Source organism: Equus quagga, chromosome 13 (assembly GCF_021613505.1).
Source record: "Equus quagga isolate Etosha38 chromosome 13, UCLA_HA_Equagga_1.0, whole genome shotgun sequence".
NCBI classification, from domain to species: Eukaryota; Metazoa; Chordata; class Mammalia; order Perissodactyla; family Equidae; genus Equus; species Equus quagga.
This window is the reverse complement of record NC_060279.1, coordinates 63,096,416-63,116,632: the sequence shown is the minus strand read 5'-3', so window position 1 is coordinate 63,116,632 and position 20,217 is coordinate 63,096,416. Positions and strand designations below refer to the sequence as shown.

The 20,217-nt window shown below is 40.0% G+C and overlaps 1 protein-coding gene across 1 annotated transcript in view; it reads right to left on the bottom strand.

Annotated features, from left to right (window-relative positions):
* Positions 1-20,217, bottom strand: part of TANGO6 (transport and golgi organization 6 homolog) — a 193,719-nt gene that overhangs the window by 77,633 nt on the left and 95,869 nt on the right. The window contains exon 15 of the mRNA XM_046683145.1: positions 12,797-12,937. Within this exon, the coding sequence (XP_046539101.1) occupies positions 12,797-12,937 (141 nt within the window). The remainder of the gene's footprint in view (positions 1-12,796; positions 12,938-20,217) is intronic.

The window sequence follows — 20,217 nt, the reverse complement described above, 5'->3', positions numbered from 1 at the left end:
TGGTGGCATCCCACATAGAAGAACTGGAAGGACTTACAACTAGGATATACAACTGATAAGGATCAAGGCTGCCCCAGGGAGAAAAGCCCAAGGTGTCCTGGCCTACATACTGATCTATATCATCCTCAGGGAAGCATAGGACAACCTGACCTGATCAACTTGATTCATATACAAAGTCATAGGACCATATGATAACCAGACCTCACCTGCACTGACATCATTTTAACAACTTTTTTACATGATCTTTCCTTTGTCTTGTAAAGAAATAACTCACATACCTATGCCTTATAAATTTAGCCCTACCATCAACTCATTGCAGCTCTTCACTGCCCATGGGTCCTGTCCTCACGCTGCAGCCCTTTACTGCCCATGGGTCCTGTCCCCATGTTACTCCATGCTATTTGCTGAATAAAGGAGCACTACCACCAGACCTTGAGAGTCCAAGAGATCTTTCTTTTGGCTCCTCGGCTCCCTGACCCTGCATCATTTCTTTTGGTGGCCCATATGGGGATCCTGCTTAACCAGCTTGTGAGCTGAAGTTCTGGTAAGTGCGCTTTTCTTCCTTGTGCCTTTCTGTTTTTCAAGGATGGATCTAAATTTACTTCTCTATTGGGAACTTTCTCAAACAGCAGTATGAATCCAGGTTTGCTGCCCATGGCTACTCTGTGGGGCAAACCATGGCATTCAGCCTGAAGAGAATCAGTACCTTAAGCCTAAGGGTGATGAAGAATGAATTAATCCATTCCTTCCTAATCCTCTCTCTAATATATAAATTTCACATGGGCACGGGTCAACCACTTAAGTCATTAGGATGGTTGCCAATCTCCAAGATTCCTGTGGCAAGTTTCTTTTCCTAAGGCTGGATTGGGATCCCTCCCTATGGCTCCTGACCACACTCTGAACTGCAGGAAAGTCTCAATCAGGACTCTGGTTCAAGGAAAGTACCAAACTCTAACCTTTGGTTTAGTATGGGAACCCCTTCTTGGAAGAACAGCTCCCAGATGCAATTGGGTAGAATGTCCCCCAGACCGGTGGAAAATTCTTCACTGTTTTTCTCTATTCATTTATCTCTGGGACCATTCACCAGGCACCTATTACTGACAGGCATAATAGGGAAGATATACAAGGGATGCAATGCAGGGGGATGCCCCCATCACCCCTTGCTATAGGAACCCCACAGGAGGAACAACAGGTAGAACGCTGCCCTAGGTTCAGGGGGGATTTTCAAGGTAATGGACCCTTTTCTTTTGTCTCTCTTAGAGTTTCAGTGGCCATTTTGGTCTCCTTTTGAGTTTTGCAACTGAGAAACAAAGAAATTTTTAGAGTCAAAGGCTCCACTCCTGGGAGCCTCCACTCTGGTTTCTGGGCCTGATCACCCTGGTGACCCCCAGTGGGGTGCCCTCTCTTGGCAGTTGACTTGTTGAGTATTTTACACACCTACCAAGTCGGTTATGAGGATAGGAGAGCTGTGATTTATTCTGTGAACTGTCCTGCTAGTGTTGTGTGCCCCAGCACAGGAACTGTTGTGTGCCTCTTATCTTGATAACCCTCGGGGAGAGGCCATGTGGGCAAGGCCTGATCTCTTCTTTTCCTTTCTTTGTCTCTTTCGTTCATCTCCTCCTCTGTTGTCACTAAGTCAAGGTTAAGTTCAGGCTGGACCTGAGCAGAACCTGGACCTTCTGTAAGATCGAAAACTTGAAAATCTTTTGCTAGGGACTTAACTCTCAACCCCGGCATTGGGAGCCCCAGCCACCAGCCAGCTCCAGGCCTTTGCCTCCTGCTTCCCTGACTTGCCTTGTGCTGGCTCAGGGACTAAGTGCCCTGGCTGAGTGGAACTTGACTAAATCTCATAACTATATTGATGCCCACAGTTGGGCTCTGCACCCTTTCTCCAGATGCTGTCAGTTGGACACCGGCTTCACCGCCATACTGAATGGCACTGGATGTCTTGACAGCAGTACAGGGGGGTACTTGTGCCATTATAAAAACCAAATGTTGTGTCTATATTCCTGACTACCATCTAAATATCTCTGGCTTTCTATCTGATATGAGCCACCAAATTAAATCCACGTCTGACCCTACCCTATCCCTAAATGATTGGTTGGACTCCTGGTCAGGTCCAGGTCTCCTGACTACTATCAAAGCCTTATTCATTGGGTTAATCATATTGCTTGCATTTCTTATTATAATTTGTTGTCTGTTTTGTTGTTTGTCTTCCACATGTCAACAAAGTTTTGCCTCCTGAACCACTTCTTGTCAAATGATTCTCTCGTCTCCAAAGGATCTGTATACCTTGTCAGCTTTAGACTCTGCGGGAGCAACCTTCCGGTCCACCGAACTTCCTGCCTGTACCCCTATGGCCCCATTTAGGGACAGCCCTATGACCTTGTACAGCTAGAAGTAGTTACAGAAGATTGACCATCGTCCATATCCCCAAAAGATTTCAGGGCCAAATGGGTTCAGCGGGGATTTTATGATGAGGATCAAGGCTGCCCCAGGGAGAGAAGCCCAAGGTGTCGTGGCCTACATACTGATCTATATCATCCTCCGGGAAGCATAGGATGTCCTGACCTGATCCAATCTGATTCATATCCAAAGTCATAGGACCACCCGATAACCAGACCCCACCTGCACTGATACCATTTTAACAACTTTTTTACATGATCTTTCCTTTGTCTTGTAAAGAAATAACTCACACACCTATGCCTTATAAATTTAGCCCTACCATCAACTCAATGCAGCTCTTCACTGCCCACGGGTCCTGTCCCCATGCTATTCCATGCTATTATCTGAATAAAGGAGCACTACCGCCAGACCTTGAGAGTCCAAGAAATCTTTCTTTCGACTCCTCAGCTCGCTGAGCCCGCATCACAGCTATGTACTGGGACTTTGAGGAGAAGAAGGAAAAAAAGAAAAAAAAAGAAAAGAAAAACAAACCCACAATGAGATACCATTATTGACTCCTTAAAATGGCTAAAAACTAAAAAAACTATTGATACCAAGTCTTGGTGACGATATGGAGCAACTGGAACTCTAACATAGTGCTTGTCATAATGTAAAATCGTACAACTACTTTGGAAAACAGTTTGGCAATTTCTGATACACTTAGGGTATGACCCAGCAATTTCATTCCTATCACCCAAGAAAAAAAATACATACACAGTCACACAAAGACTTGTACCAGAATGTTCATAGCAGCTACATCATAATACTTCAAAACTGGAAACAACCTGAATGTCCATCAACAGGTAAATGTATGAACAAATTGTGGTATATTCATATAAAGTAACGCTACTTAGCAATAAAAAGTAGTGAACTACTGATAGACACAACAACATGGATGAATCTCAAAAACATGATTCTGAGCAAAAGAAGTCAGACATAAGAGGGTATACATTGTAGGATTCCATTTACATGAAACTCTAGGAAAAAATCCGTATTACAGAATTCTGAATAAATAAATGGTTGTGGTGTTAAGCCATTAAGTTTTGGACTTGTTTATTATACAGAAGAGAACCAAAACGTATATTCTGAAAATAAAAGCCCATTAAGTAAAAACTTTAAGCTAGTACAAGTTAAATATTTCTGGAAACTACCTAATTAGAATGCCCTTGAGCTACCATTATAATGCTGCAACTTTAAACAAATTTTGTTGAGTAAGATACTTCTAAAGGCAACCTAGTTTGTCATTCTTTGACTAATCTTATATGCAACTTATTAGCAAAATGTATTAATATCGTATTTCTTAAAACAAGATTTTTTCTCATTACAATCAAGAAAAACAAAAAAATAATATAAAAAGAGAGTTTTCTTAGTCCATTCACTTTGGAAGAGACACTTTTCAAAAGATATTTTTCTCTATTTGACAATAGACACAACAGGGGTTCAGAAAGCCCTCTCACCCACAATTTTAGGAAGTAATTTGTCAGTACCATTACATGAATAATTTAAACTATAAACAGACTTTGACCCAGTAACTCCACTTTGGCAAATATCAATCCTACAGAAATAAAGGTTCCAGGATGTTAGCGTGTACCTATATATGAAATGCGTATATATAATATATATATTTCTATTATCACATATATATGAGAATTTATATTGCAGTACTGCATGTCACATAAAAAAGAGAAAAAAGTGGATGTTCATTCACAGAGAGATGGTTGAATAAATGGTACAAATTGTGGTACATACATACTTTAAAATACACGCAGCTGTTTAAAAGCTTCCCCCCTCATCTTAATTCCCTGGCCAAGTCAATAGGAACTCACAGTAGCCTGCTAGACAAATCCAATTATTCAATTTTCCTTTGTTTTCTATAACTGGCAGAAGAAAGTGCTTGTGAGAGCAGAATTTGGGGCTGAATTTCCTCCTCTCTGGGCAGATGATAGCTTTTCTAAAATCAGATTATGGGCTTCATCCTGGAGCTGGATAGGATCATGGGTTGCTTATCACTTGGATGAACTCTGAGGGGCTAAACTAAAACATAAAAATTAAGCAGGTGACATGGAAAAGAGTTGACAAAGCACATTAAATAAGGGCATTTTGCAGGTTTTAAGAGAAATACACCCTAAAGCCCAAGACCTACCCTTTTCCTGAATATAGAATAATTTGAGAAAAGGTATCTCCTAACTTAGAAGTATACGCTGCTTTGCCTCAACAATTCCGGTGTCATTCTACTTGCCACACACTCTCCAATCAAGACCTGAGATTTAGTTCTCTCCCCTCATTCTTCATTCCAAAAATTAATTCCTGATCTTTCCTACAGAGTTCACTGAAGGTAAACTCTTCAGATGGAGCAACATGAATATGGCTTTCTAGTTCTGCTCTCATTTTTAGAAGTTTCTGACCTAGAGTAAACTGGAACTTGTCCGAGCTTGCTGATTAGAAGACTACGTTCTGCCTCTAAAGATAAGTAAGTGCTGTTCTTTGTATATTATGATGACACTACCAGATCTGAGTTGCTCTTCTAGAGCAGCGATGGGTTCACACTGAGTCATGCACCCACCCTTTCATCCATCAGCCCCACCCTCCCCTCCCTGCTTTCTGCCTCCCTTCATCCACCCACCCACCAACTTCTCTGACAGGCTCCTCCATTCATTCTAGGAGCAAAGGTACACATTTTGGAGATGGCTGGTCAGGGTTAGAAGTTTGGTCTGAAGGCATGGAATAATGTTTCTCTATGAGATATTAGCAGTCTCATTCACTGCTGACAAGAGCACACATTTCTGGAAGGCAACTTAGCACTAAATAACAAGAGCCTTAAAAGCATGCACAGACTTTGACCTAGTAATTTCCCTGTAGGAACCAATCCTACGGAAAGAATTAAAGATTCACCAAAAGGATTTATGTATAAGAATACTCAATAGCACACTTCTCATAATCCTCATAAAGTAAGGAACTTGAAACAACCTAATCAACAATAATATTTCAAAGATAATTAAATAAAATTATGATAAATTTAGATTATTGATTATACGCAACCAATAAATCTTATATTTTCAAGAAATATTTAATGACATGGAAAAGTGGTTATAAATAATGTTAAATGGAAAAAAAAGCAGTATACATACAGTGTAATCACAGTTCTGAGAAAGAAAAAGAAACTAGAGGAAACAATCAAAATGTAAACAAAGAGTGTTTACTTCCGAATGGTGAGACTATCTTTTTTTAGATGAGTGATTACTTTCTATTTTTATACTTTTTAATATTTTCTAAATTGTCCAAAATTACCATGTATTACTGATACAATTAGGAGGGGAAAGGTCTATAAATAGATTTTAAAGTTATACCTCAAAAAAATTGACAGGAGAAAGAAAAAGAGAAAGGAGGAAGAGAAAAAAATAGTTACTTGGTCTGGGCTTCAACCTTCAATTCTGGCCAGATCAATATTTCCAACTTCTGTTGATATAAATACTTGCTGAATTGAACTATACCGATATTAAGCTGGGCAGCTTGGCAAGAAGCATTTCATCTGATCCTCTGAATTTTGCTGAAAATTTCTCCTTTAGGATATGTAAACTCTAATCCTGAATGCTGTCTATTGTGCTGAAATCGATGAAAGCTAAACTCCCAGACTGGCAGCCAATTATTCACACATCCAGTAGACCTTTTTACCTTAATTCAGGCCTATGCTGTGAGCTGAAAATCTTTCAAAACTATCATACAGAAACTGTTTTTCAAAAACTGGCCCGCTCTGCTACGTTAATGATGAACTGATGTAGCCCTGTGTCCACGGCCACCTTCCAACACAGGGTCTCAAGAAGAAAAAAGACAGACAAGGCCATTTCCTCTGTGCTCCCACAATATCCAACAAAGGCTCTCCCTCCGAGAGCAGGTCACTCAGAGAGATGATATCTGTCTGAGTCAACTTCTCCCACTAAACTATAAACTCCTCGCAGGAAGAGACTGTGGCTTTTTCACACTCCTATTTTCAGCTCCAAGCACAGAACCTGCCGTTCAGAAGCTACTCAACAAATGATTCTGAACCGAACTACATTGATTTCTCCACCCCCAATATTAAGAAAAATAACTATATTCAAGATAAAGAACTTTGAGCATTAGGAAGAGCTACCAAATAATCCAAGAATTTACATGATTTAGAACTTGACACAAGCAGGAAACTAAATTAGAATTCAGAGAGTGTTTGGGTGTTGCCATGGGGCAGAGGTGGAAACTGTTTTTCCATCAGCCCAAGCTTGGGATTCAAATGAGAGCCACATACAAACAAAAAGCAACTTCACTGATTTTTCTCTTTTTCCTTAGAATGAGAAATAAATGTTAGCAAAGGACATAAAACATTCCCTCAATACAAGGGATGATTTTAAAATATATGTTAGTTCATATTTTGGTCCGTTAAAGGTAAAGGAAAGGCAAAAGAAGATAGGAAGCATATAATCATTTCAAAGATGGACATATGCTCAATAGGACATATCCCCATATCCAGCAGATAACAGGAAAGGCTACCCACCAAAAATTATGCTCATAAGATTGGTATAAAATAGAAAGATTAGCCATGTGCAGACGCTCCTACATCCAAAAGGATTTGTAAATGTATAGAGAAAGAAAAGAGTAACATCTAAAATGTAAGCAATGGGAGATAGACTAGAATTTAGTCAAGGCCACCAGGATGACTGCACAAATTGAGTACTGTACTTCAGGGCACACCATTCATACAATGATGCCCCTTGGAGTTTATATAGCTGTGAACAACCTGCATAACTGTATGTGGCAGCCCTGGATTTAACTAACACATCTGAGTGATGTTATAAAGCAGAAATGGAATGGCCCCCATGAGCTCTAGAAAGAATGTATCAACAGATGCCCTATTGACATTCTGAGCCAGACGATTCTTTGTTGTAGGGGGGCTGCCTTGTGTACCATATGTTTAACATTCTCCCCAGCTGTGATAAGCAAAAATGTCTCTAGACATTGCCAACGTCTCCTGGGAGGCAAAATTCCTCCCTGCACCTCCTATTTGAGAATCACTGGTCTAGAGGAACAAAGAACTGGGTAGTGTTTGTCCAGCTCTGCTGAAGAGAAAGAAGATATTGCATCTGGCATGTGTGAGAAAGGAGTGTAGTCTACACCAGCTCAGGAATAATCTAGGCAATCTCAAAAGGAAATACCCCCACAGATTTAATCCCCTTTGCTTTAATTCCACTTGTTAAGTAGTGTCCTAATTACCAATTCAAAATCTTGGGCACAGTAATTTAATGCTACATCTTTAAAAGACGTTTCAAAAAATGCAATGACATATAACAGTCCACAGGTTATTGTCAACATCGACACTGGGCCATGTAAGAGGAAACAGATGGAGAAACATTTGGAGTGATTGGTAATTTAGCAATGTGTTAAGACTAAATTTCTAAAAGTACATTAAAAAACTAAATAGTTCCTTAAATAAAAGAAACTAAACCAAAATCTTTCCACAATATTTTCTGCATTGAAGAGTAGAGATTAAAATATATAGATTCATACCAATACAAGGTTGGTTTGAGAAAGCCTTTCTATGTAAGAAAGAAACCATAAAGAAAAAGATAGATTTGCCTACATCAAAATTAAAAATTCAGTGTTTTCATTTGAAAAATCAAAATTAAACAGAGAAAATGAACAAAATTAAAATGCAAATAACCCGAAGAAAATATTTACAAAATAAATGTCAGTGGTTCAAAATCTTTAAATATATAAAGCCTGTATAAATCAAACAACAAAATCAATGCCCCAACGGAAAAATGGGAAAGAACATGCAATTCACACACACACACACACACACACACACACACACAAATTTAGCCAACAAATATATGAAAAATATTTAACTTATGAATTGAATAATAGAAATAAAAACAAGAATTTCTTTACATATCTCCTTGATAAAAATGATAATACACAGCATATATAGAGCTGATGAAAGTACAGAAAAATAGTCTCAAGTATTGAGATATAAACTGGCACAATCTCTCTGGAAGACAAGTTTGCAATAAACATCTTTAAAAATATGCACATGCTTTTTAACAAATTCTACTTTTGGAAATTTTTTCTAGGAAATTATCATGGATCTGCACAAAGATTTAGCTATAAGAATACTCATCTCAATGTAATTCATAACAGCAAGAAAGTCGAACAACCTATGAGTCGGTGAGTTGAAAAAAATTATGGTACATTCAAATGATATATTATCATACAATCATTAAAAATTATAGAGGATGTGGAAAATGTCCACGTTAATGACAGGAAAAAGATGCTTAACAACATGGGAAAGTGTTCAGGATGCAATAGTGTATTGGGTAAGAGACTGGGTCTGGAGTCAGACTGTCTGGGTTCAAATTCTGGGTCCAGCATTAATTAGCTGTGTGATATTAGGCAAGTTAGTAACCCTCTCTATATCTGCTTCCTAATGTGTAAAAAATGTAACCCCTATGAAATAATGGATCTACACAATACCACCAATGGTTACTTAAAAAATCACCAATGGTTACTTGAAACCACTAAGAGGAAGGTTGATGGAGAAGTTTATAATGGATGTATCCTACTGGAAACACCACTGATCAAACTCAACATCACTAAAATGAGATAACTAGATATCACGTGCCTTCTAATGTGAGACAACAGGAAATACAATACACAGCATAGTCTATGAAATATTCTTGTCCCCCCAAAATTTGAGCTGAATTTACCCAAGTGTCTAGATCTATCAGCTTACTGGAAGCAGGGGGTTTAATTACATTAAAATGAGGTTCAAGAACAATCAAAATAAATTGATGGTGATAAAAAGTCAGAATAGTACTTACCTCTAGGGGCAAGTATAGACTAGGAAGGGACAAAAGGAAACTTTATGAGTTACTAGAAGTTTGTATATATTGATCTGGGTGGTGGTAAATATGTAAAGAACCATAAAACTATACAGTCATGATGTTTTGGTCAACGACAGACTGCATACACAAAGGTGGTCCCATAAGATAAGTACCACATAGCCTAGGTGTGTAGTAGGCTCTACCACCTAGGTTTGTATAAGTACACCCTATGATGTTTGCACAACGATGAAATCGCCTGACAATACATTTCTCAGAATGTATCCCTGTCATTAAGTGATGCATGACCATACTATTAAAATGAGTGTACTTTATATACTTTACTGTATGTATGTGATACCTCAGTTTTTAAAAGTGGAAAGAAAAGAAGCTCTCGCTGATTTTTCACCATTGTCTAGTGACAGAAAGAAAAGTAGGTATGGTTAGGGAACTAGAAGTGATGCCAAGAGGAAGTAGTAGTGTACTGAACCTGGCTCCCACCCATGGGCTCTGTTCTCCCACAGAACTCCCTCTGCTGAAGAGTTGGGGGTGGGGAGAGAGCAACGCCTGGGCCAATGAAACTAGGGTACTTATTAAAGAAGCTTTACAAAGTGGCTATTCACAAGGATTTCCACACCACTAGTAAACTAAGAATACTGGCTATGTCATAAAAATGGGCTTTAATTTCACTTAAAGGATTTCAGTAAGCCACCTCATCTATGCACCTGGACAAGTTGGTAATGTGAATTAGAAAGTACCAGTTAAAGCTAGGGCAATGTTTACGGCTGGATGCTCGGAAGAGTAGGCTACAGAAAGATTACAACTTTGAGAATTGATGGAATTTGCTTTGAAATGCCAGAAGACTGTTTTGGAAATTGGGCTAATTATAGGAATATGTAAGGAGGAGTAAAGTCTCTCACCCACTCAACCTAGTCATTCATCCCTACCTTTACTCTCACCACAGGAAACGATTTGGACTGGGCAGTGGGGACTGAGGAATGTGCATTTTCAGCATTCGTCATCCCTATGGTAGGGGTCTACCAGAAGTTACAGAGAAAATACACGTTACATTGATGTCGTCTATGTATGGTGTACATTCCTTCTCAGCTCTGACAAGCTCGATGACACACACAGAAGTCAGAGGCTGCACTCGAACCTGTGATACTTGAAGCTTAACGTTCACATCTATTGTGAGAGAAGGATTTCTTATAATGGTGCACTTGTCTGGTATGTTTCAGACCGATAGTTAAGACTAAGGCAAATATAGAAAGTTGGTCTTTCTTCAAAGGGTAGAAAAAAATATTTTCACTGATGAAAGGATTTAGGAGGTTGGAGATCTAGGTTCTATCTTCTTTAGCCAGAAGGGTCTCCCAGAAATTAGGAAAATTAAGGGCTGTGTCTGTAGAAATGATGCATGGCCATGTGGAATCTTTGTAAATTCTTTGAAATGCTGGTGAAGGAAGAATTCAGTGTGATTTCTTGATGCATCTGTCAAAAAGCTAGTTCACTGGGGCCAGCCCCACGGCTGAGTGGTTGGGTTCGCGTGCTCCGCTTTGGCAGCCCAGGGTTTTGCCGGTTTGGATCCTGGGTGCGGACACGGCAACACTCATCAAGCCATGCTGAGACAGCGTCCCACACAGCACAACCAGAGGCACTCACAACTAGAATATACAACTATGTACTGGAGGCCTTTGAAGAGAAGAGGAAGGAAAAAAAGAAAAGAAGATTGGCAACAGTTGTTAGCTCAGGTGTCAATATTTAAAGAAAAAAAAAAAGGTAGTTTGTTTTCCAAAACCTTCCCCCAGTGGGTAAAGAGCAGAATTTATACGTTTTACTATAACTCACAGACAAATTAGCCAAACTGAAGTTGAGATCACTTCCCTTTCTGCTTTAGATAACATGCTAGTGGATACATGATGGAATTACTAAAAAGCCAGGGACAAATATATCAGCACCTGAGAAGAGAGCTGATTTAGCATAAAGAAGCAAAGAAGTCCAGTTTAGTGTGGTATTGTTTTTAAGCCAAACTATTAACAACTGACACTGTATCTCATAACACCCTCTGATACAGGAAATACATGGTAAGAAAACAGCCCCAAAACACAATTCTCAAAATTCAACATGGCAGCTGGCTGGTTCAATGGATACTGTACACCACTGGCCCACACCTGAATGACTGGCTTGCCTAATTTTAAGGCTTCAAGATATCTATATTCAGTGTGGCAGTCAATGGTTAAGTTTATGGACTGCAGGTTAAAGAAACTCCTCTCAATTCTATGTTACACAGCCCAATATAAAAATATCAAAAGTGTGCTTACTGACTTACAGAGAAATTCATTAGTTCATCTTAATTTAACTCTTGTTTTTAGAGTGAATAACTGTTTTCTTTGTCCTTGCTCCCCAGTGTTCCACCTTCTAGCCCCATATGGGCACTCAGTAAATAGTAAATAATAAAGCATTTCTTTCCTTTAAAAAAGCAATCTTTTGGGGCCGGCCCTGTGGCCGAATGGTTAAGTTCATGCACTCCACTTCGGTGGTCCAGGGTTTCACTGGTTTTGATGCTGGGCGTGGACATAGCACCACACATCAGGCCATGTTGAGGCGGCGTTCCACATAGCACAACCAGAGGCACTCATAACTAGAATACACAACTATGTACTAGGGGGTTTTGGGGAGAAAAAGAAAAAAAAGCAATCTTTCTTCTTTATTTAGCAAAAATAAAAATTTGTTGAGCCCATACTCTGTGCAAATACTATTCTAAGTATTACCTTACTTAATCCTTACAACAGCTCTATGAGGTAAGTGCTATTAATATCCTCATTTTGTATATGAGGACACTGAGGCACCAAGAGGTTAAGAAACACTCTCATGATCACATAATCAGTAAGCAGAAGTTTGAGATTTGAACCCAAGCAGTGTGACTCCAGAGGCCATACTACTCTCAGCTTGTGTAGTTTTGGGCAACTTCCTTCGAGTTGGTGGGTGCGATTCTTAGCACTTCTATTTATCAGCTGAATGAATCTTGGATAAATTGCTGAAGATCTCTGCACCACAGCTTCCATCTATAAAATGGGTCTAACACCAGCCTCTTTCCAGGATTTGTTGGGGAAATTAGATGAGATTATATATGCAGACGACCTGGCTCACAGTAGCCATTCAACAAGAGTTAGTGCCCTCCCTTCCTTGTCTGACATTCCTCTTCTTTTTATGCTTGCCGCTGCTCAGCAAGTGTGAAACTTCTCATTCCAACTCCGATGAAAATCAGGGCCCCAACATGGCTCAGAGGAGAAGACTAAGCAGTTGTGGGAAAATGGGCACTATTGCTGCCTACCTCTTAGTGGGCATCCGGATATTTGCTAAATTCTTGAACAGGAAGTAGTTCATCTCAGCCCTGAAACCGTCCCCACCTCGCCAGCATAACGAACCTCCAGGCACACAGACTTTGGGTCCAAAGCCATACTGCTCCCCAACCCTGTTCCAGACGACGGAACAAGAAAACTCACCTAATGCTCTGACAATTCGCATCAGGACTTCCCCGACTTTCATTCTGGTCTCCGGCGTGTGCTTGTCTTTACCACTGTCATACTGAGTCAACAGGCCAAGCAAGATTTTCTCAGGGTATGCATCCGAAAGCAGGGCAACCCCTGGGGTTGAAAACAAAAAGAAAAGATTCATTACTGTTTTTTCAGTTGAAAGGCAAACAAATCCAGACAGCCTGTGATGGGTCGAACACAGAGACATTTAAAGCCACCTCTGTAATTCCACCAGCAAGGGCTGTCCTTTATTTGGAATGACAACACAGTGAGTGGAAAGAACATGGGTCTGGAAGTTCAGACCCCTGGACGCTTCTAGTCTCAGCCCTGTAGGATCTTTAAGATCACTTCCAGCACTGACAGTCTATGATCTATGGACTCTAGACTCTTGAAGCAGAGGCTAGATGACTAAATATCATGGCAGGGATTCACACAGCAGCAGCAGAAGACTGGATTAACTGTCCTCCAGGGAGCCTGCCAACTCTGAGACTCTAAGGCTCTAGGACTAGTATTTGTCCCTCCAACATCAGCCTGAAGCATAGCAGAGCTTCCCGTCTTTGCTGCAGTTCTCCATTCTGGTATGAGTTCTCTCTGTACAACTGCCACTGATGAGAGCCACTTTCACAAGGAAACATCTTCAGAGCATTCTGGGCATGATCAGCAGTAGACCTATGCTTAGGCTGAGTACCTCCTAGATGTATAATCTGCAACAGTGTTACTATCATCTGAACTCAGCCGCATATGGAGCAAACTCTACAGGGGTGGAGAGAGGAGGGAGATATGACCTAAAACAGGACCAGAAATAAAGCCCCTGGTCTAAAAACTATATAAATACAAATTCCATTATTTGGGAGGAGAAAGGTTACATATTTCTAAAGAATAGCAAGGAAAAAGAAACAAAAAGACAAACGAAGGAAGGAAATGCAGATTTCAGAATACATCTGGGATGAGAATGCTTCTCAGCACCTCTACCTCAACCACTCTGGTCCATCATTTCTGGCCTGATTTTTTCAATAATCTCCTAATTGGTCTCCCTGTTTCTACTCTATTCTCTCATTGCAGCTGGAATTATCTGGTTAAAACACGTCAGGCCCCACCATTCTGCTGCCCAAACCCCTCAATCATTTCCCTTCTCCCATGAATATGAGCAGCCCCCACGCCCCCACCTGCCTTTGCTCTCTTTCTGACCTCATCATTTACCACACTCTCCCTTGCTCACTCTCCTCCAGCAACTCTGGTCACCTTGTTGTTCTTAGAGTAGACCAAGCTGCTTCGGGCCCAGGGTCTTCACCTTAGTTCCCCCTCTGCATAGGCTGCTCCTCCTCCAGGCAGCCCCTTGCTTGTTCCCAAAACCCCATCATGTCTCTGTTCAGATATCACACGTATCATATATGAAATGGCAGCCTCCTTCCCCTACCACTCTTTATCCCTCTCACCCTGCTTCATTTTTCTTCTTAGCACTTAATATTATCTATGTTATATATTTACTTATTTATTGTTTGCTCTACTCCTTAGAATGTGAACTTTATGAAGTTAAGGACTTTGTTTTGTCCCCTGCTGTAGCCTCAATGCCTAGAAGAGTGCCAGCACATAGCAGGTCCTCAATAACTATTGGTTGAATGAATGAATGAATAAAATAATTCAAAGATACAGTCTTGATATAAATTTCAGGAATTAAGAAAGAAGATGGGGAAGGAGTAATATAAATGCTTGAGAAATCTATAATTATTTTTCATCTGAGTTTACCATTCTCCCGTTTAAACTTGACAATCTTGCAGGCAAAGTCTACATACCACTTTCTGTGTTATAGGTTGTGATTCCATTCTCTTATAAATCAGACAGACACAAAGGCGGTACACCTGCTGTGGGCTGCACCTGTCTGCCCATCCTCTTTCTGCCCTCTCCACCCCTACCTTTTCACTGCTTCCAAAAAGCCTGGGAAGTCTCTGCATGTGGTCCTAAACCACATCTTCCTTTATGTGGCCTCCAATTTTATACAAGCAGAAGCTCTGCTCTTACGGGAGTTTCAGGCTGTGGCAGAACATGAATTAGGCAGCTTCCCTGTCGGCAAAATGTGACAGTGCATTTGTAGTTAGCTCTAATATGCAAAATGATGGGGAAGTTCTGGGAGGTCCATGGTGGAATTAGAGACATCCTAGCATAGGAAAAGTGTCTGTGGCTAAGAAAGGATAAACGAATTGTTTACCGAGAGAGAAAGAAAACAGCTTCTAAATTCTGAAAGAGCCCTAAGGAAAAGCGAATGGATAGTGGTAACTGCAGGGGCCGGCCTGCTGACATAGTGGTTAAGTTCGTACACTCCACTTTGGCGGCCCGGGGTTCGCTGGTTTGGATCCTGGGCGTGGACCTATGCACCACTTATCAAGCCATGTTGTGGGAGGCATCCCATATATAAAAAGTAGAGGAAGATGGGCATGAGTGTTAAGCTCGGGGCCAATCTTCCTCTGCAAAAAAGAGGAAGATTGGCGGCAGATGTTAGCTCAGACCTAACCTTCCTCAAAATAAAAAAACCCAAAAAGATAGTTGGCAACTGCAATTCTGGCAGATGTTGTATCACTGATATATTACAATATATTATATATTGTATATCTGTATACAATATATTATAGATCTGTAGTAATCATAACTACTTTTTCATCAGAAGTTCCCAACTCAGAAATCTGGAGGATTTGTTTCCTTTTAGGAATATAGTTATGACTTTATAATGGAAATCAGTAGGAAAATAGGATTTGCTTTACAAAACTTTGATCTGTATCTAGCTTTTCTGAAAAATACCTATTACTAAAGTTCTTCCTACTGTCATTTAAGCCTATTTTCTCTCATTGATCTTTAGCAGAGAATAGTTCTATCAGCTTACTTCTATCAAAATATCCTGCTTTGTACTTCAAAACCAAATGAGCTCTTGATTTCCTCTCTGTAGTACACAGACATTCTGGGTGCACACACAATCTACTCTCTCTTCTGGTAACATCACCTGGTGTTCCTTTGGGAAATATCCCTTCTCTATTCTCAGTCTATGTAGTTTGAGTGGGGCTAATTACCCACTTTCTCTCTCCCTTCACGTGTGAACTCATCTCCCAGGCTGGCCATCTGGGATATTCCATCCCATCCCTACCACAATGATTGGTTCAGGAACAGGTAATGAGGCTCAATCCTGGGGCCCACATTGGAACTACTGGGAAAGATAAGCTCTTTTTTTTTTCCTGCTGAAGTTATTAATCTGGAGCTACCAGTGGCCACCATGTGGAAAAATCCCACCCCAAAATGGTGCCAACACAGAAGAGGGTCCAGCCAAGAGAGGTAAGCAGAAAAAGGAAGAGAACTGATGTCATGCTTTGAGCCTCTGGATCCAACCGTACTTCTACACACTGGAATCTTTAGACATATAAGCCAATAAATATCCTTTTATGCTTATGCCAGTTTGGAATCCTGACATATCCTTTTTAGATAAGAAAAAAATTCAGACTTTTTTTTTACTTTTCTTGTAATGCCAAATTTTTAATTCCACCAGGGAGCTTTAAATTCTCCCAATCTTGCATTAAAAGGTTGCCAAAAGCAAAGTACAGTTTCCTTGCTTCCCACAGTCTAATGTTAGCAATTGTTTATCTTCCTGCTGGCCTGCTCTGCCGACTCCTGCCAAATGGCCCTGACTGTTGTTGAGTTTTACCTTCTAGGATACAGTTGCCACCTATGAGTTTATAAATCCCTAAAGGACAAGGGCACTTCCCTCCTTACTCTTACACCAAGCAGTGAAGAGAATCATTTATGATTAAGACTGTATAAAAATTAAAGGGGTGAGATTCTGTGTGGCTGTTTCTCTTCCTTACTTGAAAAGTTTTCTGAATTTTGACAACTGAGGAAGCATGGCCATAACCTTCACATGACCCTTGGCCCCTCACACTTGATAGTTCCTTTGTAATTTGAAAATGGGGTAATTTCTGGGTCAGCACAGGCCTCAAGGAAACATGACACATCAATCCCTTTGGCAATAAGAATTGAATGACTGCGTAAGAGATACCTGCTCCTGCTCTGATCGCAGGAAAATGACTATGCATTTCAAGTTGTGGTATAACAGATAAGATACATAGACGGTAAAGATGAAGCCAAACTGGCAAGAGTTCATGGAAGCATTTTGATCTGTGTTTGGGGGGATAGCATAGGATAACAGACAAATTAACCAACTGAAAAAATATTATTAGAAGTACTTTATGTAACAAAAAAAGAGACAGTCAACTTTGTAAAATAACCGTTTCTTTTTCCCCCCAAAGACATTCATTACAAAGCCAGAAAAGTATTCTGATCCAGTGTTGACTTCAAGATGATCCCTCAGCAGGCTGCTCGGTGATTCTGCAGACCTGCAGCAGAAAAAATTGTTTAGGTGTAGTGTCACTTTACACAGTGCCCTTGCCTTGTAGGAAAGATGGTCTAAGTCCAAATGTCTTTGCTGACTGGCTCTATCCCACAGACCGGCTAAGCCATGCCCACTTTAAAACTGACCAGTCTCATTCCCCTGGGCAGATAACAACACACCTCCCCAAACACCCACATCAACCCGGAAAACCACCTACCCACTTGAACCTCTTGGGTATTTCTGCTAAAAAACTATTAAAAACAAAACCCTCACATGTGTGACTCCATTTACAGGAAACATCCAGAATAGGTTAATCTATAGACAGAAAGTAGATTTAGTGGTTCCGAGGGCTGTGGGATTTGGGGGGAAATAGGGGTGACTGCTAATGGATATGGAGTTTCTTTCTGGAGCAATAAAAACATTCTAAAATTGATTGTGAGACTTACACACTCTGTGAACATACTAAAAACCAATGAATTGTATACTTTAAATGGGTTAATTGTACAGTATGTGAATTGTATCTCAAAAAGTTGTTATAAAAAAAACTATATAGGGGCTGGCCTGGTGTTATAGTGGTTAAGTTCGTGCCTCTGCTTTGGCAGCCCCGGATTCGCCGGTTCGGATCCCGGGCGCAGACCTATGCACCGCTTATCGAGCCATGCTGTGGCAGGTGTCCCACGTATAAAATAAAGGAAGATGGGCACAGATGTTAGCTCAGGGCCATTCTTCCTCAGCAAAAAGAAGAGGATTGGTGGTGGACGTTAGCTCTGGGCTAATCTTCCTCAAAAAAAAATTTATAAGAAAATATTTCACATCTGCCCTTTTAGGTTTTTAGAATAGAAGAAAAGGGGAGAAAATAATATAGCATATCACAAATGTAAAGAGAAATCTACTGCCAAGAGCAAAGTATCAGCTTCTTTTTGTATCCAAATCTGCTTTGGTTGCCACCGCAGGGGGAGAGCAGAAAGAGGGAAAACAAATCAAGCATTTCACATTTCATAGACTCTGTCTTGCACTTGTAAGAAAATGTATTCCATTTAAAAATCTAAATTCTGTGGTAAGCTAGAAATTCTACTCTAGGAACCACAAGTGCAAAATTACTTATGTACAAAATCATTCCTGTAGCACTATTTGTAATAGGAAAGACTGGAAACAAATTAAATGTTCACTAACAGAGGATTGGTTAAGTTGTGGTCATTCATACAATGCATCCATAAAAAAGTAAAGAAGCTTTTTAAGAACTGTTATAGAATAAATTCTAGGATCTACTGTTAAGTGAAAAGCAAGGTATAAAACAATGGGCATAGAATTTCCCCATTTGTGTACAAAGGGGAAAAACACTCATAAAATAGTTCTGGAAGGATACACAAGAAACTAATGATATTGGTTGTTTCTGGGAAGGGAAATGGGGTGACGAGGGGACAGACGTGAAAGAAGAGACTTTTTATTCTGTATCTTTTTGTACCTTTTGAATTTTGAACCATGTATTACCAATCAAATATAAATAAGTAAAATATAAGTTAAAAAATACATGATAAGGGGCATGGTCTTTTAAAACACAACAGCCTCCTTAGAAGTGAAAATACAAAAAAGAATTTGCAATCAAACGTGGCAGAATGACCACAAACATTTTTATTCTCTTCCTCCTGAAATCCCACTAAAGTGACAATTAAGGAGTAAAAAAGGTATAAACTCACAAATAAGGATAAAGAGAATGGGGTAGGTGTCAAAGGCTGAAGTCTGGGTAAAGAGAACAAAGGTGGAATAAAATAGTCATATATATTTGATAGAGCATTTGGACCACTTGGAAAAAATTAGCAATAATTACAAAGAAAACTAAGCAAATGTCTATGAAAGGAAGACTGAAGCAGGCTCAGCAGCGAATAATATCCACATCTGTAGTCAGCAGCAAACACTCCCCAACGATGTAGCGAAAAACTGTGACGGGGAAATGGCAGGAGAAGGGGCATAGGTGTGCATGTGCAGGCATGCGTGTGTCTGTGTGTATGCCTGTGCTAAATCCTCATTCAACATATAGAAAAGGAGTAGATAATGTCCAAAATTTTTTAATCAAGAGAGATCTGTATAAGCACTTTATTTATAAATGGGGAGGTAATTACTAGAAGAAACTACTTAAAAAGGGGCAGAAGGGGAAGGAATGGTTATCTCTGGGGACTGGAACTGTGGGGGGTAAGAAGCAGGACAGGGGACAAGCTTTTTGACTCTTTACAAACTACGTTCAGAGCAATTAATAAAAATAAGTTCATTTTAAAAATTAGAAACAGGAGAATAAAATGCATATTAATCTGTGGAAGAAGATTTAGTTTGAAAGAACAATGATGGCTAAGAGGAGAGGTCAGGCACGACAAAAATTTTCCTTCTGATTACAACAAGATAATCCCCAATCTGTGGCTGTCCTCTCTTGCAGCTCTGCGACATGACGGTGAGACAGGCAGGAGCTGGAGAGAAGGAAAACACTACCCTGCAGCCCGGTGCTTCAGCTGCTACACTTGAGAACTCTCATTATGATGGAAACTAACAATAATTTCAGCTCCAAGAATCCAGGAAGTTGCACAAACCAGGGAAGTTGGTTATTAAATCAAGGAAGTTTGGGAAACTCAACTGAATAGCTGGGCTGTCTTTGTAATTAGAGTAAATGATAACGTCTAGCATGCCAATTTGATGTTAAGTTTCTCTAAAGCTCCAAAATCGTGTTAAGTGTGGACAAGCCCCGACAAATTTATAAAGATTCAAGATGAATGAGTGTTACTCAGGCCTGAGGAAAAAACAGGGTTAGACTAACAAGCTGGGATGGCTAACAGCTAAAGATTTATAAGAACCATGCCCAGTGTCTGCATCTTTAAACCAGGACCTAAATAATATATTTGAACACTAAAATAACACCAACATATTGACTTATTTTCTAATTCTCATTTTGGAGGGGAAAAAGTAGAAACAAGTGAATAATCTATATTTACTGACAGTAAACTATACTTGCTGGAAGCCATTTGGATCACAAATT